Source organism: Monodelphis domestica, chromosome 5 (assembly GCF_027887165.1).
Source record: "Monodelphis domestica isolate mMonDom1 chromosome 5, mMonDom1.pri, whole genome shotgun sequence".
NCBI classification, from domain to species: domain Eukaryota; kingdom Metazoa; phylum Chordata; class Mammalia; order Didelphimorphia; family Didelphidae; genus Monodelphis; species Monodelphis domestica.
In genome coordinates this window covers 101,988,947-102,013,411 of record NC_077231.1, presented here as the reverse complement: position 1 = coordinate 102,013,411, position 24,465 = coordinate 101,988,947, and the positions used below count along the sequence as shown (strand labels likewise).

The following is a 24,465-nucleotide window of genomic DNA, read 5'->3' as shown; positions in this document are numbered from 1 at the left end:
AAGGGACACTCCTCATACCCTCACCTCCTCATGGACAAATACACACCCAGTGGCTGCCCTCATTCTCTGCCCCACCAACATTCTGACTTCACCTGCCACTGAGGCCCCAGATATGTCATCTTTGTACCCTACCCTGCTTGGGTACAATCATCTCAGCCACAGCAAGATTGATTTCATCTTCTTTAATTAAAAAAAAAAGAAAATAGCAAAAACTAGAAAAAACATATTAGGCCAGGAGCAGCCTGAAGTGGGCACTGGGCAAGCTGCTGTAGTGCCCCCCAGCAAATAACAGGAGCCATGGGTTAGAAGGTGGAGCTAGAACTGAGGCCACCCACAAGATTTTCAGATAACCCAGCTAAACAGCATCCAGAGTGTTCAGGGAAGAATCAGTGGGAGAGGAGGGGGTGCTTCTTCCAAGCAGGGCCTACCCCCTCCTCCCTGCCATGCTTCAGCTCTGGCTGGGCCTGCTTTCTTCCCATATTGCCCCCAAGATTCCTAGCACATGGAGTCTCAGCTTTCCCTGGCCTGGAGGTGAGGCTCCAGCCAGTTCTGCATTCAAGTGTCTTCAGATGGGGATGGCATTTCATTCTCCCTCATCCTGTGGGTACTGATCCCTGACTCTGCAACTCCAAGGCTCAGCTAGACAACTTAAAGGCATCTGGCTTCACTTCCTCCTCCGGCTGATGCTCTTGAGTTCATCCAGTTCCTTCTCCATAAGGTGGGACTCAGCAGTGGTTTCAGAAAGCTAAAAGAAAAGCAGGACACCATCAACACAACACCGGGCCTCAGGGATTCTGAGCCTTCAGCTTGGCTCTCCTACCTAGAGATAGGTGAAATCATCAAAAGGAGCCAGGTCTCCCCAGCAACCCCTTCCCCATGTCCAGCAGGATGACCCAGGTACCCCTCACCATGTCCAGCAGGATGTCCACTTTTAGCCTCAGGAGATTGTTCTCTTCTTCCAACTGCTGATTCCTTTTCCGAAGTCGCTGGGTCTCCCTTCGATCCCCACCTCCACAGGCCCCTGACTCTGTGGGAGAAGAGGAACAGGAGCCATGAGGGCCCATTCCTCTCCCTCCCCACAGGGAGGGGCCTAAGGGGCAGCCTGTGCTCCTCACCTGCTATCCACTGGCCATTTTCAAATTTGAGGCTCTGCCCAGCCAAGTTCATGGTTGGAGTGCCATAGTCCAATCCCAACTCAACTTCCCGAGTGGATCTGTCCAGCTGTGAGGGCAAAAATAGCAGAGGCCATTTCAAGTATGAGCATAGAGCCTGTCCTGGCTGCCACCCCAAGTGCTTCCCTTGAGAACAGATGGCCTAATGGACAGTTTCAGAATAATTCAAGGGCAAGTCCTGGTTCTGCAACTCCACTCTGGAATGCTCTGGGCCTCAGCTTCCTTACTTAGAGATCTCTGCCAATTTCAGACCTGTTCTGATAATCAAATGAAATCATGGATGTATGCAGCTAGATGACACAGTAAATGGAGGAGCAGGGATCAAGACAGGACTTGTTTCAAATCTAAATTCAAACACTTTCTAGGTGTGTGACCTTGGGCAAGTCACTTAACCTCATTTGCCTAGCCTTTGCTGCTCTTCTGTCTTAGAACTAATACTAGGACAGAAGGTAAGGTTATTAAGGGGGGGGGGGGGGCGGTAATCATGTATGTGATGGACCACAAAGATGTTCTGGGGTTATCATCATCTTTGGAAGGCCTTGGGGTGGCTGCCAGAATTTTAGGTCCAACTCTTCCTTCTCTGTTTAAATGCAATGACTGCTTTCTGAATAATCATGACCTGCAGTCTCTTCCCTTCTCCCTACTGATCGGTCAGGGCTGTCCCTTTAAGACCTTGGTCCTCCCAACATTGAGGCTCCTCTGCCACCATTCTCAGGTAAGGAAACCAAAGCTCACACAGTTAAAGACTTCCCCAAAGTCACAAAGTTAGTTCATAGCTCTCTAGACTCTCCTCCCCACCTTGTGTGAAGATTGGATTTAGCTATTTCCTGATTATAACAAGGAAGATACTTAGTTTAACAAAATCAGGAATGTCTTGGGAACTTTAAATTACTCCACCCTACTTAGATGTACTTTAGGGGAAGATAAAGTTGTAAACTCCTGATTGAACAATGAAGGTACTTAACTCTTACCTTATAGTGAAGCTAGAACTTTAAGCTAAGTCTATTTTAAGATCTTAATACAAAAGGTGTTAAGTAACTATAAAGGTTAAATTAATCACAAAGAGGTCAAGTATCTTAATACAAAAAGATGTTAAGTAACTATAAAGGTTAAATTAATCACAAAAATGTCAAGTAACTAACAAAAGGTGAACTTAACAAAGAAGTGTTAAGTAACTCTAAAGATATAATCTAATCAAAAGAAGATGAGAACTAAAAGTAAGGGCAGTCCTGGAGAAAAGCCTTTGATGTGATTGATAGATGTGAAAATTTAGAGGAGGAGACACAAGAGTGAAAGATCTATATATTTGGATTACTTCCTTTCTCTGGTACCCTTTGAGGCGGAGAATTAACTGATAGCAGCATGCTGGCCTTTCAGCATCTTAGCATGGCTACAAGCTATTGTCCGGTTCAGTGGTGAGTTTCTGACTGAGTTTCCCTCCTTTACTTTTCCAACTTTATCCCCATAGAAGCCTCTTAATCTTCAGAGACCTAGACGCCCTGGGGATTTTAAAACTTCCTCTGGCACAGGCCAGGCAAGAGAATCCTATATCCTCTTCCCTCCTTCTTAAATTCCCTCCCTCTATATTAATTAAATTGCCATAAATTTCCAGACTGACTTGGTATTTTATTTGGGATTTTCCCCAGTGACCAATTAACTCTAGATTTTAAGTCACAACCCTAAAATTATCTTTATACTTGGCCCTTCTAAGTGTCCTCTTTCTCTTGACTTTGTATTTACTGACTTGGGTTATAAGCCTCCCATAAAATGTAATCTCCATTAAGTCACAGATTGTTTCCTTTCTTGATCTTTGCATCCCACCTGCCCACTTACAAAAGTCACTTAAATTTTTGAAAACTGAAATATGGCCATTCTCAGAGATATAGAAACTATACAAGTTATACAATATTCCATGCAGGTTTTTCTGTGTAAACTAAAATTCTCCAAACTGAATCATATTTAAAATACACCACAGAGCTGATAAATGAAAGGAATCCTTCATGGAAATGAACACTCTGGCATGGAAAACTCCCCCTTTTGAATTATTTTTTTTAATTAAATAATTTTCCCTCTAATAGCTGATGCGCAATTCCACTGGGTTTTACATGTATCACTGATCAAGACCTATTGCCATATTATTGATATTTACATTAGGGTGATGCTTAGAGTCTACATCCCCAATCATATACCCATCAACCCATGTGATCAAGCAGTTGTTTCTCTTCTGCATTTCTGTTCCCACAGTTCTTTCTCTGGATGTGGATAGCATCTTTCTCATAAGTCCCTCAGAATTATCCTGGATCATTGCATTGCTGCTAGTAGAGAAGTTCATTACATTCAATTGTGCCACAGTGTATCAGTTTCTGTGTACATTGTTCTCCTGGTTCTGATCTTTTCACTCTGCATCACTTCCTGGAGGTTGTTCTAGTTCACATGGAATTCCTCCAGTTCATTATTTCTTTAAACACAATAGTATTCCATCACCAATAGATTAAACAATTTGTTCAGCCATTCCCCAATTAAAGGGCATTGCCTCATTTTCCAATTTTTTGGAAACCACAAACAACATGAACAAAGAACAAGGCTATAAATGTTTTTGTACAAGGCTTTTTCCTTATTATTTTTTTGGGGTATAAACCCAGCAGTGGCATGACTGCATCAAAGGGCAGGCAGTCTTTTAAAGCCCTTTAGGCATAATTCCAAATTGCCATCCAGAATGGTTGGATCAATTCACAACTCCACCAGCAATGTATTAATGTCCCAATTTTGCCACATCCTCTCCAACATTTATTACTTTCCTTTGTTGTCATGTTAGTGAATCTGCTAGGTGTGAAGTGGTACCTCAGAGTTGTTTTGATTTACATTTCTCTAATTATAAGAGATTTAGAACACTTTTGTATGTGCTTATTGATAGTTTTGATTTCTTTATCTAAAAATTTCCTATTCATGTCCCTTGCCCATTTATCAATTTGGGAATGGCTTGATTTTTTTGTACAATTGATTTAGCTCCTTATAAATTTGAGTAATTAGATCTTTGTCAGAGGTTTTTGTTGTAAAGGTTTTCCCACAATTTGTTGCTTCCCTTCTAATTTTGGTTGCATTGGTTTTGTTTGTACAAAAACTTTTTAATTTAACATCATCAAAATTATTTATTTTGCATTTTGTAATTTTTTATAACTCTTGCTTGGTCTTAAAATCTTCCCTTTCCCAAAGATCTGACAAGTATACTATTCTGTGTTTACCTAATTTATGTATAGTTTCCTTCTTTATATTCAAGTCATTCACCCATTCTAAATTTATTGTGTATAGGAAAACCTCCCTTTTTAAAAGCAGTAACTTTGGGGGCAGCTGGGTAGCTCAGTGGATTGAGAGCCAGGTCTAGAGACGGGAGGTCCTAGGTTCAAATCCGGCCTCAGCCACTTCCTAGCTGTGTGACCCTGGGCAAGTCACTTGACCCCTATTGCCTAGCCCTTACCACTCTTCTGCCTTGGAGTCAATACTGTGTACTGACTCCAAGACGGAAGGTAAGGGTTAAAAAAAAAAGCATTAACTTCCCTCTAATTGAATATTTTAATGAATCTAGATATAATTTGTTTTTGTTGCTTAAGATGGAAATATTTCAGTCTAGGTTCAGAGAAGTATTTGTGGAGCCAAGTGGGTACCATGCTAAGTAAAGTAAGCAGTCCATACTCTTAATACTAGAGGAAAAGCCAGGTGTGTGTATGTGTATACACAAATATATATGGGTGCATACTTTCATCCACATAACCAAACAAAGATTCAGGGTCATTTTAGAGGGGGTGGGCAGCACCAGCAGCTGAGGGAAGAAATCAGGAGAAGTCTCATAAAGGAGGTGAGATTTAGCAGGGGACCTTTAAAATATGGTGCCCAAAAGCAAGCAGTGTCCCCAGTGTGATTTGCCCAAGGCAAGGTATGCCTCAGGGGATTTCCCTGGTAGTCATATGTGGTAAGTTCATGCAGCTGATAACTTCTCTCCCATCCTGTCTTTGGGCAACAGTTTTCCTAAACGGTGCTTTTATAGAATATACTTGTTTCTTCCAGGAGAAAAGCTCCTAGAAAATCAAATGAACTAATTCCCTCTGAATTTGTCCTTCCAGTGCTTGATACATTCAGAACAGGGTCTCAGTCAAAACTGATCAACTGACTGTTCATTTGTCCTTAGAACATTTCCTCCTGAACATGGTCCCTTCTTCTCCTCCTCCAAACTCTTTTCTGTGACACCCTCAGCTCATTTCATGTCCAGGGGACCTTGTTAAGGAGACAAAAGGCTGCACTCAGAGACATGGAGTGAATGGTGTCCACGCTAAGGTGGAAGGGTCCTCTTTGCTGCTATGGCCTGGGGGAACACAATGGAAGTATGTGTTCAATTCTGGGTCCATGTTAAGAAGGGTGATGACAAAGGACCAGGCAATTAGGAGAGCAAGAAAACTCAAAAACAGGCTATAAAAGGCCCAGATGAAGAAGGGGAGATCTCAGGCTAGAGAAGGGAATTCTTGAGCAAGTTACTTTTACCAAGCACAAGAGGGATTCCACTGATTGCTTGCAGTCATATAAGATCTAACTATGAGGGACAAATGGAAACTTTGAGGTTGATTTTGGGAAAATTCCTTACATTGGAAAACCAGGATGGGCTCACTTTGAAGGTAGTGGGTTAATAATAGCAAAGTCTTACTTAATGCTTTAAGATTTATAAAGAGCCTTACCAATATTATTTAATCCTTACAATAACACTGGGAAGTAGGTGCTATAATTATCCCCAATTAACATATGAAGAAACTGAGGTGGAGAAAAGTTTGGGGACTTGCCCAGGATCACACAGCTAGTAAGTGTCTGAATCTGGTGGTCTTCCTGACTCTAGGCCCAGTGTTCAGTGTATTGTGGCACCTTATAGTTGCCTCTCAGTTTCCTGTGGCTCCAGGTCCTGAAAAGTCCAGATGGACATTTATTGATTAGAATCAGTGGAATTGGTTGTCCTCAGAGGTTTTTGCCAATGAAGAGATTCATTGATTTTATTCAGTGAGTTGGGCTTTTCTAAGGAAAAAACAAAGGAGCTAATTTTGCTGTCTATGGCCACAATGGTGGAGCCTCAGAGGGATAATGGAGTTCCAGTTCAAGTCCATGCCTCAAGCCAATTCCTGACAGTGGCCTTAGAGGCTGAAGAGAAGCTGGTCTACTTACTACCTAGGTGACCATGAGTGACCAACTCTGCATTTATCCTGAGACTATTTCCTCCCAATTACAGCTCCTTTTTCTCCTCCAAACTTAACTGGTGAAAACTGACTTGAGACTTGGGAAATCAGATGACCAAGGATGAAGCCTACTGTCCTGATCAGACAGAAGGAATGGACCCACAATGTTCAGGCCTGGACACAGCCAATGGAAGATCTGGCTATGCTTGCTCAGGCATATTGGAGACAAGGGCTTTCCTTTTCTTTTGTCCCATGGAGGGAGAGAAAAGAAATGCTTACTAAATGAAATTATTGCTTAATTTAAAATTATTAATTAAAGTTAGTTTGAGGCAGCGAGGTGGCTCAGTGGATAAAGAGCCAGGCCTGGAGACAGGAAGTCCTGTGTTCAAATCTGGCCTCAGAAATGACCTATCTGTGTGACCCTTGGCCAAGTTACTTAACCTCTATTACCCAGCTCTTGCTGCCCTTCTGCCTTGGAACCAATAGATTCTAAGACTGAAGGTAAAGGTTTTTAAAAACCTAGGAGGTAAATGCTATTATTTCCATTAGATCAAAGCATTCCATCATCCACCTTATTTCCTTCATGAGTTTATTATAGTATGTGTGATATGTGTCTTCTATAAGCCAAAAGGAAATATGTATTGCATCAATGTGTAAATTTATATCAGACTATTTATGGCTTTGGGGATAGGGAGAAGTCTGAATTCTAAAATGTCAGAAAACAATTGTCAAAAATTATTTCTACATGTAACTGAAAAATTTTAATTTTTAAAAATTAGTTTAAATTAACTAAAATTGTTAATTTAAACAAAATTTACTAATTTAAATTGAAATTAAATTAAAATTTGATTTTTAAAACCCTGATATCCCAGAATGCCTAAATGTTGAGACATTAGAGGTTATTCAAGGAATATTGGACTATATAGATGTGATTGATTTTCTCATGGGGTGGTGGATGGGCAATTTTCTAAGGGAATTTCCTCATCTCCACCATTGAAACCACAGGTTTCAGTTACCATCCCTAGCTTACAGACCTGAGAATCCAGCACTCTGCCAAGTAAATGTAGTTTGTCCTCCTGAGGTTCAGGATGGGATGTCTATTACTTGACCCAATGAGGCAGATATAAACACTGGGTCCAGGCCCTGGCACATGCTCTTCTTGGAGCTCTACCATGAAGGAGAACCTTCCTCCTTTCCTAAAAGTGGGTCTGAATTTTGCAACCATCAAAAATATTTGGTACCGGGACTGGGGAAATGTGATAAAGCTAGGTAGCCAACACCGGTTTTATTGTTTTAAAAATGAATGAGGGGCAGCTGGGTAGCTCAGTGAATTGAGAGCCAGGCCTAGAGACAGGAGGTCCTGGGTTCAAATCTGACCTCAGATACTTCTCAGCTGGGTGACCCTGGGCAAGTCACTTAACCCCCATTGCCTAGCCCTTACCACTCTTTTGCCTCTAAGACAGAAGGTAAGGGTTTAAAAAAGAATGAGTTATAATTGTGCAGCAAGGAGATACATTTTCTTAAGATGACAAATGGGCTGAAGCCCCCAAACCTCCCGAACAATGCCAGTCTTATTAGAAGTTGTCCTAAGTCCTCTTAGGACTGTCTTGAAGGACAGTCTTCTCTCTGCCTTTGTATCTACTCCTCCAACTCTAGTCGAGTGGGGTCCTGTGCCCCCCTACCCCACTCACAGAATGCAGATTGGAGAGAGAAGCTGACTTCCGAGGGGGTGTCTTCTTGGGACTGAATGTATTCCCGAAGAGGGGCATCTCTAGTGGGCTCCCAGCACAGCTCTGCCTTCTCCTAGAGCTGAGGGAACAAAGCAGAGGTAGAAGTTCGATGACCAGTGTGGAGGGTCTCTGGGCCTATGTCAGGACATGCTTTGCTTTCTAGCACTTCCTGACAGCACATCAATGACCCACCCGACCACCACCAGATGCTTCTTTCTATCTTGTTTAAGTTCCCTCTTGGACTGTAAACACTCCCCAAGGCCAAATGCCATTTCTTCATTATCTCTGCAAAGCAACAGCAGGCACTCAGAAGAGGTATGCTAACCTGCAAACAGGATGTCTTGGTCCATAGCTAGACTTACTGAGACAGAAGAATGGGGCTGAGGTCAAGCTACTTGTCTGCTACTTGGGGCCCTCACTGGGCTTCACTGGCTACCCCAAAGGACCATTTGAGGGTTATTCTAAGGCAGCCCAGGGCAATGCAGGTAGAGTCATAGGATCAGTTTCTTTTACAAAAGAGGAAACTGAGGCCCAGAAAGGTTGCCTGGCCTTGGGTCATACTGGCCTTGGGTCATACAGGTAGTGAACAGCAAATCTGGGATTTGAACAAAGGCCCTTTGGCTCTGTAAACAATCTATGCTCTGACTATTAACTCAAGTCCAGGGATCATATATTTCCCCAACACTGAGCAGCCCCCAACCTGCCCTCCCCAAGGCAGTTCATCAGAGAGACCAGGCTGGTTTTACAAATCACCCTCCTTTCCCAGTTTACCCATTTCCTCCATTGAATTACTGGTACTGTGACTCCACTACCAACCGTGCCTGGTAGGAATATTCCTAGGGATGCTAAAGTCTAAGTATATCTCCATTCGAGATGTTATATGGTCAACCTTTATGGCTTCACTTTCTAATGTGCCCATGACCATGACAAACTCCAAGGCTTCTCCACCTAAGTTCAGATGTGAGGGTCAGAGGGAGGTCTCCCACAACTCTCCATTGCTGAGAGTTGCTGACTTCATTTACCATTGGGTTGTCCAGAGGGATACAAACCACATCTGGTCAAGGGCCCTAAAAATATTCCCCTTTATATCATTGTTCTGTTACTGTTAAGCACTTCTAGACACGTTTATCACACATCTATGGCATGCCAAAAGGGCAGGCATTGTGGACATAAAGAGGAATCCAAGCCCAGGCTGGAGGAGTGATAGGTGGAGAAACCAGACCCCCTGGAGGGCACCACTTTCAGAGAAGGCTTTAGAGGCCATGGAAAACCATCTGGATGTGGAGTCAAAAGGACCACCCTTGCCAAGCCTTTAGAGGCCATCAAGTCCAATAAGTCACCCCCAAGTTACAGATGAGGAAACTGAGGTTGAGACTTTGCCCAGGGTCATCTAGTAAGGAGTTGAGGCAGAATTCAAACCCGGGAGAGTCTTCCTGACTGACCTCTAGCATTCCAACCCCCAGAGCCCTTGGGCTGTGTGACTGAACAAATCTCTGAAGCTGCTTCAACAGCTCTAATACCTATGCTCCCAATCCGAGGGAGATGGTGATAAAGAAAGAAGAGAGGGCCCTTAGTCAATATTAGTTCCCATTGAACAAATGGGAACCATTATTAATAGCCCAGGCTAAACCCTATACCCTAAGTATTCACCAAACAGGAGTTTCTGTTCCTATGTTCTGAGACAACACAGTTGCCAACAACTATATAGGCTCCTACTATGTGCCAGGCACTGTAGAAAGCGCCTAACAATCATTATCCCATTTGATCCTCACAACAACTATGGGAAGCAGGTACCATTAACATCTACATTTTACAGACTGGGAAAACTAAGGCAGACAGAGGTGAAGCGACTTGCCCAGGGGTCACACTGCTGAGAAGTGTCTGAAACTGGATTTGAACTCAGATCTTCCTAAGTCCAGGACCAGGGCTCTATCTATTTCACACATACAAACCATGCAGTCATTTAAAAGATGAACATTAAGCACTTGCTGTGTTTGGCCTCTCTGTGGGTATGTACAGAGGGTGACCAGATACAAACAAGTCTGCCCTTCGGGAACTGATTGCCTACTGGGAGAGTACCATCAGCAGAGACAAGTACATGCAGGGCGCCTACTGTGTGTTGGCTGGGGGTGTCTAGACAAGAATCGGAGCCTGCCCTAAGGAAGCTCACATTCTACTGGGAAGACAACTCATTCACAGACAAATACATAGATGCAAAGCCATCCCTTTCCGTGCACACGCCTGCTGGCGCCTGCTCTATGACTTACCCAGGGATTGGGGGCGCTGGCTGTCTGGGGGGAAGATGACGCGTAGGCAAATAACAAATGGTTAGAGGACCCAAAAGAAAGATGCTCACGTACCTGCAGGGTTCGGCCGGCGCCTACTCGGCCCAAAGTCGCTCAGCTCCACGGCCCGCTCGACCCCGCATGCGCAGCACCGCTATGGGCTCTACCACTTCCCCAGAGCGGGGGTAGCAAGAGATTTCCCGGGAGGTGGACGTTGGACAGACAGATGTTGTACTCGCTCGAGCTACCCTCGAATTTCTTTGCTATTCTTGGGTCGGAACCACGAGGGTTGCCTTGAGTATGCTCCCTGGTAGAAACAGTGAAACGGGGAAATATCACCTTCTCCCCCGTGCCTTCTACCCCGTTGCGCTCATCCCCATGCCAACAATAACAGTTCACTGAGGTCGCCATGGTAATGGCCTCGCGGCGTTCTGAGGTGGCACGGGAGCGCGCACGAAAGGCACGCGACTTTCCTTAGGTAATAGCTGACTCCAGAGCTACACGCACGGTATTGTAAATTCATGTGAACGACGGTGGCCGCGAAGGGCCAACGCCTGGGTTCCCATGGGAACGCAGAACGCACAGTAGGCCGGAGCCAAGCAATGGCTACCTGACCCGGAGGCCCCACCCTAATGGGGCCCCATCTCTAGGCCTCATGTAATTCCTCAGGGTGGCGAAAGGGTCGCTCCGCCTGGTGCCAGTGCCGGAGCACATCTCCACACTGATAGACGGGATTGGCCCCGGGGCAGGTAGCATCCACCCTGCTCAGGTAACTGTGCCCACGGCGGCTCACTCTTCACGACAGCGAACCGCCGAGCTTTACGGCTCTCCTCCCCTCTCCTCGGTTCTTTGTCTCCATTTTGTGGCGCGTGAACGTGAGCCCCGCTTAGCCTTAGTCATTGGGAATGGGTGGAGTCGACTTATAAAGTCTGTCATTAGTTTCCCGACTACATCGACTACATTCCATCTTCCGCTCCGTGCCATTGTTCTCTTCCCTATCCGTCTAGCTAGGGCCCCCCTCTCCCTGGAAGACCTTAGCAGTAAGTAAGCCCAGGTCTGCCATTCAATCTCTGTAGCCTCCCTGGTTGTAAGGATCGAAGAGAGAATTTTTGTAAAGTTACTGGCACATAGTAGGAGCTCAATACATTCTTATTCCCTCCCTTCTGATAGAATGAAGCCCCCTGAAGGAACCCACAATGGGCACTGTACAAGGGATCATTGAATGAATGCCATTTTGTAGGTCGAGCTTTGCCATTCTTTTCCAAGTCCCAGCACAGTGCCAGGCGCAGTTAATGTTAGTCAACTGGTGCTTTAAAGTACACGGAGAGATTTCTCTTCTAACAGCCCTGAAGGCAAAGTGAATCCCAGAGACCTGCCAAAAGCCACTGGACTAGTCAGTTTGTCCTGGAATAAATTGGTTATTTGATAGTAAGTGGCAGAAGGTGATTTGGACTGAGTAGGGGTCTGGGAATGGGCACTTATTAAATACTTATTGTGTGCCTAGTAATGTGATAAACATATTTCTAACCCTTTGATCCGAATTCTGAGTGTTAAGATTCCCTTAGAGCTTACCTTACCTCAAGGGCCACTTATTGCAGTTCTGCTTTATTTCTATCCCTCCTTGGTGCATAAGCCCCTTTTGGGCAGAAGGAATTGGGCTCTTTGTATCACCATTGCCAGACCTGTAGGAAGCCCTTAAGAAATAAATGCTTGTTGACTGATGGCTGGGACCCCTTCCTTTTGTGTCTTTGTACTCCTTGAGACTAGCCTGGACCTTTTTTAGTGAGTGAATGAATGAATGAATGAATGAAGAGTGTGTGAATGATTCCAAGCCAACTGAACCCACCTGGATGAAGCTTCTCCTTCAGGCTGTACTTCCTGACCCTGGTGATTGACCCTGGCCCTCTCCCACTGAATATTGGCCTACCCTTAGACTTTAGGAAGCATGAATCCAGAATAACTGTGATGAAAAGGCAAGCTAAGCAAAAGTCAAATCAGAGGAGGACAAGGAAAGGGACATTTAATAGTAGACCAAGGTCCCAGTTGTTCCATGAAGGAGCTTTGGGATCATTAGCAAAGCTTTTCTCAGGGCCTCAGTCTCCATACTTGTCAGATGAAAGATGTGGATGGGATGTTCTCCAAGGTCCCATTAGAAGCAAGTCACAGGGGGCAGCTGGGTAGCTCAGTGGATTGAGAACCAGGCCTAGAGATGGGAGGTCCTAGGTTCAAATCCGGCCTCAGCCACTTCCTAGCTGTATGACCCTGGGCAAGTCACTTGACCCCCATTGCCTAGCCCTTACCACTCTTCTGCCTTGGAGTCAATACTATGTACTGACTCCAAGATGGAAGGTAAGGGTTTAAAAAAAAAAAAGTAAGTCACAGCCAGTGTCTGTGTCCCAGCCATCCTCCTGACTCCTCCCTAAGAGGGGCTCCTTGTGTTGTGGGAGAACTTTAAGGTAAAACCCTGGATCTGGACAGGTTGCCCTTGTCAATAATGATAGACTCCAATAGCTAGCATAAAAATTAACAGATTTATTTTTTCTATCCAAAATTTGTTTTTGTTGTTGTTTTATTGATTAATTGGGAAGAGAGATTTATTAATTTGAATGTAAGTCAAATGGTTAAGTCCAGTTAGATAGCTGAGGGAGGCAGAGCAGGTGAAATGCTACCTCCTAGAGGAAATGTGTTCTGGACTTTTTATACCCTTTCAATAACAGGGCCTATATGACTAGAGATAGGATGATGATGGCATGTTACTGGGTCTCTGGAACCCAAGATGAGTCATATGGTTATGTCAAAAGTCAAAAGGTTTAGAGGATAATCAGATATCTGGGATATAAAATAGATGTTTATCAGGAGCAAGTCTGGAGGTGCCTATCTGGGCTCATCAAGAATGAGGGGAGAGGCCAGAGGGGATCTTCCTCTTAGCTCAAAGTCACTTTCCCTAATGCTGCAGGAATATAAGGAAAAATGAGTCTTTAATGTATTCTTTGCCTGGGATACAATCTGGAGTTTAGGGGAAGCCTATACTCCCATATCACTGGCTAGCAATCCTGAAAGGAGGGTGACGAGGGTGGGCCACCTGCTATTGGAGGTCTAGTCTAGCCTCATCACAAAGTGACTGACCACTAGGGGCTCACCCCCAGAATCACAGAAATTAAAAGCTGAAAGGTAAGTCATTCATAGGCCAACCTATTCATAAAAGGAATCCCCCACCATAACCCATGGGACAGGGAATTTTTAGCCTCTCCACATGAAGACCCCCTTCTAGGCAGCAGATTCCATTTGGGGTCCCTTTCATAGAGAGAAAGGCTTTTTTGACATCAGTCTTAAATGAGCTTCTTTGCCATGTCCCCCCATGGCCTGGTTCTGCTTTCTGGAGCCTTCTTTCTCTGCATGATAGCTCCTCAGATCCTTGAGGGCTGTTCTCGTGACTATTCCAGAGCTGGAAGTTTTTCTTATGAATGGCTTGCTTTTCAATTTCACTTTATAGGTAATAATAAAACATCAGAACACAAATGAAAACTCCATACATTTGCATATAAAATCAATATCCTATATGAAAATGACAATGAGCAAAACAAGACAATTTGGGCAACAGTTCTCTATCCTAAATCTGACTTAGCTACTGTTGTAGATGGCCTACTGGAAGAGAATTCTGTACATTTAAAGAAAATGCTTCAATAGCTCTTTTTTTGTCCTTTGGACAGCCTTCTGTCCAATCCCTCCCAATGGAGAAAACAAAAAACAATCTTTATAACAGTCAATCACAGCAAATCATGTAAAGTCTCATCATGCCGGTGTCAACTTGAAATCTGGAGACCCCAAGTTTGTCCCTGTTCCCCAGAGATTTCACATGGATGGAAGTTTCAGATTTAGCTATTTCAGATTGAATAATAGACCTTAAGGATTTAAGGGCCTTAGAAGGGTAGAACTGGTAGAACCAAATCAAATGTTAATATCCTGGTAGTTTCTCTTATAGTATCAAGGTCCTTTCCCAGGTAGCCCAGCCCTAGGCTGGATCCTTCCCTTTTGTATCCATTGTAAAGCATCAGCCTCTCCCAGTACTCCAGCCTCTGGCTATGGTTCCCTTCTTAAGCCTGTTTGTATTCTATCAGTGTAGTTTGAACACATTTCCTTGTAGCCGGGGTAATGTCAATTAGTCATATTTCCCTGATCCCTCAGTTCCCCAAAAGGTATATGAGTTCCCCAAATTCTATTGTTTTTCAGAGCCATCATGTAGCACAGTGATAGTCCTAGGGATATGTCCCCAGGCCCTTTAAAGTTCTTGACGCTGGGATCGCTGTAGAGGTCAAATTTGGACCTATCCCATTCTTGATTAAAGACTTGGTTTTTCTGACTACTTCTAGTAGTTCTGTTTTTTTCCAAGTTAATACCTGTTAAGGGCCCTTCCAACCTTATATTTTCAGGAGTCACAAATGCCCAATTTCAAAAATTGCCTCATTTTGCTTGTATTTGTAAATGAAATATTTATTTTACTTGTATATGAATATGGATTTTCAATATGAGCAGTTTGATCACCACTCCTATGGACTAATTCTTACTCCATTGCCTAAGAGAAAGGTCAGCCCTTGGGGAGAGAGAGGAGCTCTTAATGGGCATTCCTCCAGGTGACCTCTGAGAGGGACCCACTTTTGGGCTGTGGCAGGATGGCCCCAGGAGGGCCTGTCTAGATCAGGGCTACTTCATCTGTGGATGGGTTCTGGCTAAGATGGGAAAGCAAGTATATTTTTATTCTCACCAACCTTTGATTTCTGTTGTCATCCTATGTATTCTATTTTGTGCATTTAAAAACACCCCCAGAATTTAAAGAAAAGGGGGCAGCTAGGTAGCACAATGAATAAAGCACACCTGGAGACAGGAGGTCCTGGGTTCAGATGTGGCTTCAAACACTTCCTAGCTGTTGTCAATGTGAAATCTGGGGGACCTCAAAGTCTGAGTTTATTTGGGATTTAGCAATTCCAAATTTAGTCAGCTTGAAAGATGGAGACCCTAAGAGTTGAAAATGAAGAAAATCTCAGACTACCAGTTTCAAACTGAATAATAGACCTAAAGATATTTAATGGACCCAGTTAGGTGGAGTTAGCAGATCTCAATCAAATGCTAAATACCCTTTTGTCCTAGTAGCTTCTCCCCTGGTGTCAAAGTGCTTCCTTAGGTAGCCCAGCCCTTGTCTGGATGTTTCCCCTAAGTATCCATTGTAAGTAGTCCACTTCCTGACACCCTAATCTCTGGCCTAGCCTCTGACCATGGCTCCTTTCCCAAGCCTGTCAGCATCGCATTTCTTTGTGTTTTTTTGTTGTTTTTTAATCCTTACCTCCTTGGAATCAATACTGTGTATTGGTTCTAAAGCAGAAGAGTAGTAAGGGCTAGGCAATGGGGGCTAAGTGACTTGCCCAGGATCACTGCAAGTGTCTGAAGCCACATTTGAACCTGGGATCTCCCTTTCCTAGGCCTGGCTCTTACTCCACTGAGCCACCTAGCAGCCCCTACTCCCATTTCTTTGTAACCATGGTAATGTCAATCATATGTCTCTATCCTTCAGTTCCCCCAAAAGTATGTAAGTTCCCCAAATTCTTTTGTTCCTTGGAGCTATTATCTTGTGAAATCTGGTGATTTATCCCAGGGATCAGTAGCCAGTGTCAGCAGAGCCTTGGGCTCTGTGTGGTTTTGAGCCTGTGACTGTGTGGAGGCCTAAGGATGTACCATATCCCTCTCCTGGTTAAAGATGTGGTTTTTTGACTAATAGTTCTCTGTTTGTTTGTTTGTTTTCAGTTTAACACTGTGTAACCCTGGACATATTACATCCCTTAATCCTGATTCCCTAGCCTTTGCCACTATTCTGTCTTAGAATTAATGCTATAATAGAAGGTAAGGACCTTTTTTTTTAAGTAGAAAAAAGAAAGAAAAAACATCCCTGAGGAGTATACAGGTTTTCCCAGATGGACGTGGAATCCAGAAGTCCTCAAACTTGTAGCTTAGAGGGATTTGGTGATCCCCAGTTTATTTAGCTTGGAGGTGGAAACAATAGACTTTAAGATGTTTAGTGACTCAGTGACTCTTCTAGTCTCCAGAAGCCTCTCCCTGGATATCACACCCTCCTTCCAAAAATCAAACTCCAGACCTTCAGCTAGCTTCAATTTGAGACTGACACACTGCCTACAGCACCAAATCTAAAAGTCTATTATTAGTCTGAGATCTGTGAAGTAGGAGGAAACTCTCAGGTGACAAGGTCAAACCTGGGGTTTCAAGTTTGGGGACTTCTAGATTCCATATTGACAGACCCCCAAAGGTTAAAAGCCCTGGTCTGTACTAAAGTCTAGCTACTCCATTTTACTGATGAAGAAACTAAGGCCTACAAGATGATATAATTTGTCTGGAAGCCCACCAATAATGCACAGAATTGTGGGAAATTCAAATCCATACCTTTAGACTCCAAGTCCAGTTCTTTTCTGCTCATTACATATGCTCCACTGCTTTGGAGCTGAGGGTCAAGAAGAAGAGATAGGCCATAGGTCATTGTTTTAATGTCCCCTTGCCTCCTTTCACCTCCATTTTTGTTTTTTCTGGACTTGAAGGAATCTTAGAGATCTTCTCTGTGCAGTGGCCATATTTTATAGGGTAGGAAAATGAGGCCCAGTGCCATGAAGGGGCTTGTCCAGGGTCACATACCCAGCTTGACGTAGCCCCTAGATTCAAGGCCGAGTCTCCTGCTTCTTTTCCCAGTTAGATGACACAGTGCCTCATGCCAGGCTTTCAAAGCTGAGGAAACTCTATGGATGTCCTTAGTTGTCCCCCAGCTTGAAGCCCAAGTGCCCTTGGAATTGCCCTATAACCTGAGGGAAACAACACACAGTGAGCTACAGGTTAGTCTGATGGAAAGCCAGGCCTATCACCGCCCATTCTGGCTCTTAGGCTTCTGGCCTCCCCAAATTCACTTAATAGGACCTAAGACCATGGCTTCTCCGTGGGTTCTGTCAAGATCAAATAACAATGAAAATGCACTTAGCACAGTGCCTGGTACATAGTTGGCCCTAAAGAAAAGCTATCTCTGATTAGAAGTAATTGTTATTTCTGCAAGGCTTTACAACTAGTTTATAAGCCCTTTCTGCAGCCCAGCCCCACTCTATACATGAAGAAGCTCCAGAGCAGCATGGTGAAGGAATTTCCCCTGAAGCAAGTAGCTCTGAAGAGGCCTGGAACTGGGGCAGCTAGGTGGCACAGTGGATAGAGCCTCAGGCCCAGAATCCTGAGGACTTGGGTTCAAATTTGACCTTGGGCAAGTCCCTTAACCCCTTTGTCTAGCCCTTACCCTTCTGTCTTGGGGCTATTAGGATATAAAATAAGAGTTTAATTTAAAAAAAAAAACAGAGGCTTTGAACCCAGACTCTTTTAACTACAGACCTTTCCCCTGTCTGATGCTGACCTTGCTAGGGTTTTTTAAAAGGTGAAAGAATACTATTAAGGGCCCCCAGTCTCCCTTTGTCTCTAGTCTTCCTAGTACCAGAGTGGCCTTCCTCATTTAACATCTGCTGAGTCCTTTGTCTGAAGAATCAGCAGATGGGACTTGCTTGGTCTTTTCCACTCTCTGGTTTCCCCAGATGGTCCTGAGTTATTTGTGACTCCTGTCAGTTGGTGGATCAGAGAAGGGGAGGAGTGCTTTTTGTTTGTTTCTTTTATTTTTATGAAAACTTTCTGACAGTGTGGAGGAACGTGGATAGCATTTGGTATTGACAAAATGGAGATTATCAACTTCAACGCCATCCCCATGATCCCCCTGGATGATAAAGTGGAGATTTCGCCCTTGATGAGAAGCAAAATTCATGAAAACTTTAAGAATTACCTGGTAGAAAACCCACCCCGTATCTTCTGGTGATGTCACTGGCCTCAGACCAGTTGAGCCATCTGGGGCGGGGGGGAGGGGTTTGGAGAGGCAGAGTCAGACCCTGGAAACATCACCTAACTTGGAAAAATTAGGGAGCTCTTGGGACCTTCACACCACCCCAGACAAGGAAATGGGGCTCCCCTATAGGAGAGCAAGAACAAAAAGTCAGGCTTTCATGCTCTCTTTCTTCCTTTTCATTCTGGGATTCATAGAAAGCGAAGGGATCCAAGGGGGCATTTGGTCCACATTTATACCTTTGGGCCAGTCAGTGGGCTTTTGGTGTTGGGAGTCAGTTGGCCTGGGCTCAGGCACCATGTAGTATTTGTCCTCATCCAGGAAATGAGGGAGTTAGAGAAATAAGGTCTGAAGGCCCTTCCTGCTTTGCCATCTATGAGGAGACAACTTACTCTGCCTCCCCTCAAGAGTCACTCCCCAGATGGGCCTGTCTCCTTGGAGGCCAGTTATCACAGGAGTCCCCCTCATTTACCCTCCTCTCCAACTGCCCCTCTCATTAGATGAGACAACCCTTCCAGTGTTACCTGCTTAGATCTTTCCTGTGGAGCCCAGCCAGTCTGGGTGTCCAGACACAGGAGCTCCCATGGAGCTTCCTCTCAGCTCAGGGAGGAACATCTTACCTAGAGGGAAGGAAATTGAGCTTCAGGGGAGGCAAGAACGCCAGCTGGAAAGTGATTCTAGTTCCTTGGTGATTGCCTCCTAGGTGTGGACACATGTGGCCAGCCCTCCTGCCTGCCCCTTCCTTCCCTTGTAGCCAGTGATGGCCAGACTTATCCCTTCTATCTGCTTTTTCCCCAGTTGGTCTAACCCTGCTTCTATTCTTCCCTTTTCATTCTGTCCAGTCTAGTCAGGACTAGAGTTGAGTAGGGACTCTGGGAAAGACAGTGGTGTGGAGTCAGGAAATAGGAGCTGTGTGGCCTTGGGCCCTTCCTTTCCCTCTGGGACTCAGTGGTTCATTTGGAGAATAAGAAGGTTTTACTAGGCTGGGGCTCTGGGAGGCTTCTTCCAGCCCAGCTCTCTCCAGTGCCGTGAGGTTCTTTAACAGCCATGTCTTCCAGTGTGCCTTGTGGGCTCCTTAGACAAGGTGAACAGAAAGATCACCCAGATCGACCTGAAAATGAAACTCCAGAAGACCGGCATCCACAGCAATTTACTGGTAAGAATGGGGCCCAGAGAGAGACTTCTGGGATGTGGCTGGGGCTGGGGGGAGTCAGCACTTCAGTTCTGGGCATCCCTTTAGGCACTGCCTCCACTGATACAAACTCCACCCTCCTTCTTCCTTACAAGCAGCATAGCATCATTGTGGACAAAGAGAGATCTGGCTTCTGAAACAGGAAGACGTGGACTTGAAGCCTACCTCTGACTTATATAGGCTAGGTAACCCTGGGCACCAGAGTGTTCTAGGCAACCTCTAATATAAGAAATTGCAGAAAAGATGCCAACCTATATTGGTGGAGGGAGTTTCCTCCCCTTGGAGTTCCTGCTGACCAATGAGGCCAAGGGTTTAGTCCCTAGCCCTTTCCTTCCCTGAGGAGGTTTTTCTGAGTCACTCACATGCCAGGCTGGACCTCAGGTCATAGACATACAGGCCATTAGCCAGCTGGGCCTGGCATTCCATAAAATGATGGTCATCTCCATGACTACCTAGTTCTCTAGGGAAACTTCAATGCTAGGAGAAAGAAGAGGGAATATTTGAGCAGAGAGGAATTTTTAACCATCAATAATAGGCAAGAATAATTCTTACCCTCTCCCACATTGGCATGGCTCTTCACTGGCTGATGGCACTTTAAGCACTTTAATTGGTGTCATCCATTGGCTCTCTCCTGGGAGGGGGTCTTGGAAGGAGACTTGAAAGGGATCTTGGGACCAACTACATACATTTTACTCAAAAACGTGATGTTGGCCAAGTTCTGTCATTCTACTGGGCCCTCTGATTTTTTGTCCTCATTTGCATTGGGTTGTAAAGTTGCCTCTTCCCTTGTGATTAAAGCTTTGCTAAACTCAGCTGTGGCCCAGCTGGAAGGGAGGAAAGGGGCTAGGGTCAGACCAGGGAGGAGTCAGACTTGGCAGCACACACCTGGAGCTGCAGTGAGCCTCAGAATACAGTGGGGGTATTGGGCTATGAGAGATTCCCTGAGAGGAAGCCAAGAAGTCATCCCCAGAAAGCAGGCAGGGCAGCTGCCAACTCCCTGACTGCTGGTCATTCATTATCCCTTCTTGGGATCCCTTGGGAAGATTTGTTATCTCCTTAGGCCTCTATAAAGGAGAGAGCTCACATTAAATGATCTCTGAGAATTCAGCCAACTCTCAACCATATGAACCCAACCTGGACCTCAGGATACTATAGACACTGGCCTAGTGGCAGCCCCAGGTTCACTACCTCATGCCCTGCACATCTTGGTAGACAGTTTCATGAGTCACTGTGCCTAGATTGCATCCTTACAGGATGGCAAAGCTTCTTGAAATTAGCTCCTCCCAACTTAGTTAACTGGTCCTTGTCAGATATGACATTGTTCATTATGAACCCCTCCTTGGAGGTACCACAACTCGAGCTCCTTGGACATACCCTTTAGGAGCCAGGGGCAGGGCCATGCCCAGGTGAGGCCAGAGATCAGTCAGAAAGCAGGAACCACAGTCACATCCGAGTGAAAACAAAAGTACACAATAACCTCAGCCTATCTTGTGTCCAGGTGTCCTCAAGAAGCCCAGACCCTTCTCTGGCTGCCTTTCCTCTTCTCTGAGGCACTCCTGCTCTCAGGGCAATGTGGGGTCATGGGAAAGCATGCTTGCCTTCAAGGCAGAGGACCTACATTTAATTATTGCCAGCATTGCCATGGAGCAATTGGCTGAGGGACACTTGGTCTCTTTCCAGGCCTTTACTCCCCCTCTTGCATAAGCGCTCCTTCCTCCCATAGCAGGTGTGAGGGTCAAAGGAGATATTTAGAAAGCATTTAGTGCATTATCTGGTATTTGTTAGCTACTTAATCCTTCCTCCCTGCCTTCCTTCCTCCCCTCCTCCTTTCTTTCCTTCCTCCATCCCTTCCTCCCTTCTCTTTCTTTTCTCTCTCCCTCCTTGATTAATACATTGAAAAAGCTTGAAAACATATGCAATGTGTAACACCAGTGGACCACCCAACTTACCCCCACTTACCAAGAACCCCAGTTACCACAGGAAGACAGATTGGATTCAGGCATACCAACACATTCTGGGGGGAGTTTTGGGTCCATCCCCCACCCCCAGGGGCAAGATGCAGGGCTGCTTCCTCTAGAGGCCCTGACCCCAGAAGCAGCAGTGAGTGCATGACTCTGGAGTGGGCCAGCTGGCTGGGAACACACCTTTTGGGAGGGGAGAGATTGACCTCCAATGTATTTTGTGTTTGTTTCTAAAGGGCATAGAACAACTGGAGGCGGAGAAAAAAGAGAAAGAGCAGAATCGCATCCTGGAAGAGAAAGGCAAAAATCCTTTTAACAGCCTGATCCTGGGGGTAATGAGTTGTGGGGCAGCTGAGGATGAGGCAAGGCCTCCTCTTGGCTTTGCTGCTCTTTTGGAGTGGGGACCTCAGGGCAAATCCCCCAGGCTCTCTGTAGAGATGATCAGAAGGAGGGGATCACTGCACCCCTCCTTCAACTCAAAGCTTCTCCAGGCATTTCCCTACTTGGACCCTCTGAGTCTCTGTACCATGAAGGAAGGGAGAAACACAGGCCCCTTCCAGCTTGCGATCCTGGGACCCCACTTGGTTTCTCTCAGGCCACCTCCTAGGCCTGGTATGGCCTTCTCCCTACCCATCACTCCTTTCAAAACCTATCTTGTGGAGTAAGACACTTCTATAGTTAAAATGGACAGATGGGGAAGCTGAGGCCCTGAAAGACTAAGTGATTTGCTCTAGATCACGCAACTCCCAGATGGTAGAGCCTGGACTGCAGTGGAGGTGACTGGCACAAGTCCTTCCTGTGGCTCTCTTGGTCTGTAGTACTTTTGGGCTACCCTCACCCACCAGGCCTCAGAGAGCAGGGCGTGCTGTACCCCACTCACCTTGTATGAGGCAGGAGGGGCCTTATCCGAACTTTCCCTTTTCTCCAAACCCTAGCAGCTTGTAAACCAAAGAGATTCCTGCTAAAGGAATCCTGGACAGGAACATTGGAGAATCTAACCACATCCTCGCACTCACTCTCTCTCTTCTTCTTTGTCTCTCTGTTTCTCTTTTTCCCTCTTTCTCTATCTCTGTCTCTGTCTCTCTCTCCCCTCTTATTCCCCCTTCCTTTCTCTCTGTATATATATGTACATATCTATATATGTTTACACATATTTAAAAGTCACTTTTCCATCTGTGCATTCCCCTCCTCTCCCTTTCCCCCTTCCCCCCTGCCCCACCATGCAAACTACTTGGGATCAAGGCTGTTTCATCTTTAAGTCTCTAGCACCTAATCCAGTGGCTGGCATGTGGTAGGTACCTAATAAATGCTGAAGGACTGAATGAACGATGGCTACCCAGTGTTATCAGTTAAGGTCAGTGAAGGACAGAGGTCTCTATAAATGTCTGCATCCTCCCTGGTGTACTTTGGTGAGGTTTACGGAAACCACCCTCCAAAGTGGTTCCTGTCAATGAAAAGACCCTTCTACGTCTAGTATCACCCCTCCTCCCCTTGTCCTTTGTAGAGAAGGCCAGCAAAACCAAGAAGAAGACGCGCAAGTTAGCCCCACAGTCAACTCCATCAACTATAAGTGGTCCACATCCAGGGCCCAAAAAGGTAAGCGGTTTGGGCTTGGGCGACTACTCCCTGATTTCTTTGGGGGATAAATTCCGTTTCATTTCTGGGGCTTGTGAGCATTCTGAGGCCTTGGCCCCCAGGATTGAAAGAACTGATGAATCAGAATGGCTATAACAAATGGGATATAATGAGTGGTTTCCTGTAAGGAATGCCATGTGTGTGTTCTGGACTTGGACATGGAAAGTTCATGGGTGATGCTCATCAGGCCACCAGGCAGCCTCCTCTGTGTACCCTGCTGTTTCAGCCCAATAGGACAGAGACCTGGCCCCCAGCTGCTACCACCACTGTGTTGTCACAGACTAGGGACTGGGGCTTTCAGTATAGGCAGCAGGGCATGGCTCATGGGCTTTGGAGGCAGGAAGCCCTGGCAATGTGGGTGATGTGGAAAGAGTGCCTTAACCTCTCAGGGTCCCTAGGGGCCTCCTCTCTAAGATCTTAGATTGTAGCAAAGAAGGTAGAGAGAAATTCAATCTGGGACTCCCCTGAAGTGATTAAAAACCAGTCTGATTTCAAACAGAAACCAAGCTGTACCTGTCCCAGCCCCCTCTTGCCATGGTAGGGCATCTCCAGGAGTCCTGTGGCCAAGAGAAGTTTCTGGGATGGTGAAGGATCTTTAAGGACTTTCCCTTTTGCCCTTTATGGGCTAGTTGCCTCCTCAGGCTTTTCCCCCTGGGGGTGGGATGCTCAAGACCCCAGGGTCCCCTCCATCAGAGGAGAGCTTTACTCCTAGATTAGATTCATGAGGGGCTCTGGAAGGGAAAGTGTGAGGCACAGGTTAGAGCTGGAAGGGACCTTGGGGAGTGATTGACACAAGGATGGATAGAAAGACCCCCGATCCCCTTAGGGGCAGAAGAGACACTGGAGTGGAGGCTTTCTAAATCCCAGGTCAGCTGCCAAACTATTCACCACATTCCCAGTATGTGCATGCCTCACCTGGAGTCTGTCTGTCTCCACCTGGCAAACAGGGTTGTACTCCAGAGGTTGGTTTGTGAGTCAGAATGCATTTTTCCATAGAAACAATGTTATAAATAGCAGTCAAATTCTGACACCAGCCCACAAAGGCATATTTAACTTCTAATCTTGCTGAACTATGGAGACAGTAATAGCATTAAATTCTGCAGCCACCCAGGCACAAATAAAGGCGGAGGGAAAATAGGAAGGATGGAGCTGGCTGGGTTGGGCATTGAGGCAGCTAAACAGTATCCTGGGAGAAGAGCTAGAAGGGCATTGGTATGGGCAGCTCTGATCCCAGGCCTCTGCACTTGCAGGCTACACAACAAGGCCCTACCCTAGAACCCATGATTTCCCTTCCAAGAGATCTCCCTTTAGAAAGGGCTTCCTAGAGGATATCCATCTTTCTATCAGAGCTGGACTGGC

The 24,465-nt window shown here is 45.5% G+C and overlaps 2 protein-coding genes across 5 annotated transcripts in view; one reads left to right on the top strand and one right to left on the bottom strand.

Moving 5' to 3' along the window:
- Nucleotides 1-167: 167 nt before the first annotated feature.
- Nucleotides 168-10,611, bottom strand: CBY1 (chibby family member 1, beta catenin antagonist). Of its 3 annotated transcripts, none has more exons than XM_001362607.3 (5): nucleotides 10,473-10,611; nucleotides 8,074-8,191; nucleotides 1,116-1,221; nucleotides 909-1,027; nucleotides 168-745 (listed from the first exon to the last, which is right to left on the bottom strand). In XM_001362607.3, the coding sequence occupies exons 2-5, from the start codon at nucleotides 8,149-8,151 to the stop codon at nucleotides 665-667; spliced, it is 384 nt and encodes a 127-aa protein (XP_001362644.1). In that variant the 5' UTR covers nucleotides 8,152-8,191; nucleotides 10,473-10,611; the 3' UTR covers nucleotides 168-664. The 3 variants fall into 3 exon arrangements, with proteins under 3 accessions (XP_001362644.1, XP_056654925.1, XP_056654926.1); XM_056798947.1 differs by having other exon boundaries at nucleotides 10,380-10,501; XM_056798948.1 differs by lacking the exon at nucleotides 8,074-8,191 and having other exon boundaries at nucleotides 10,473-10,556.
- Nucleotides 10,612-10,782: 171 nt separating this feature from the next.
- FAM227A (family with sequence similarity 227 member A) overlaps nucleotides 10,783-24,465 on the top strand; it is a 35,398-nt gene continuing 21,715 nt past the window's right edge. The window contains exons 1-5 of one of the 2 annotated variants that reach the window (XM_007503195.3): nucleotides 10,783-10,875; nucleotides 18,121-18,280; nucleotides 19,377-19,474; nucleotides 21,708-21,771; nucleotides 22,976-23,067. In XM_007503195.3, coding sequence (XP_007503257.2) covers nucleotides 18,157-18,280; nucleotides 19,377-19,474; nucleotides 21,708-21,771; nucleotides 22,976-23,067 — 378 coding nt within the window. In that variant the 5' untranslated portion in view covers nucleotides 10,783-10,875; nucleotides 18,121-18,156. Of the gene's footprint in view, nucleotides 10,876-11,027; nucleotides 11,167-18,120; nucleotides 18,281-19,376; nucleotides 19,475-21,707; nucleotides 21,772-22,975; nucleotides 23,068-24,465 lie in introns of those variants that run through there. The other variant, XM_007503194.3, reaches the window with a different exon arrangement.

Bases quoted from the DNA above. Each gene is read 5' to 3' on its own strand.
- CBY1 (XM_001362607.3), bottom strand. From the start codon at position 8,151: ATGCCCCTCTTCGGGAATACATTCAGTCCCAAGAAGACACCCCCTCGG. The intron at 1,028-1,115 runs GTGAGGAGCACA...CTTCTCCCACAG, and splicing joins AAATGGCCAGTGGATAGCAG to AGTCAGGGGCCTGTGGAGGT. The intron at 746-908 runs GTGAGGGGTACC...CTTTTCTTTTAG, and splicing joins TGGACATCCTGCTGGACATG to CTTTCTGAAACCACTGCTGA.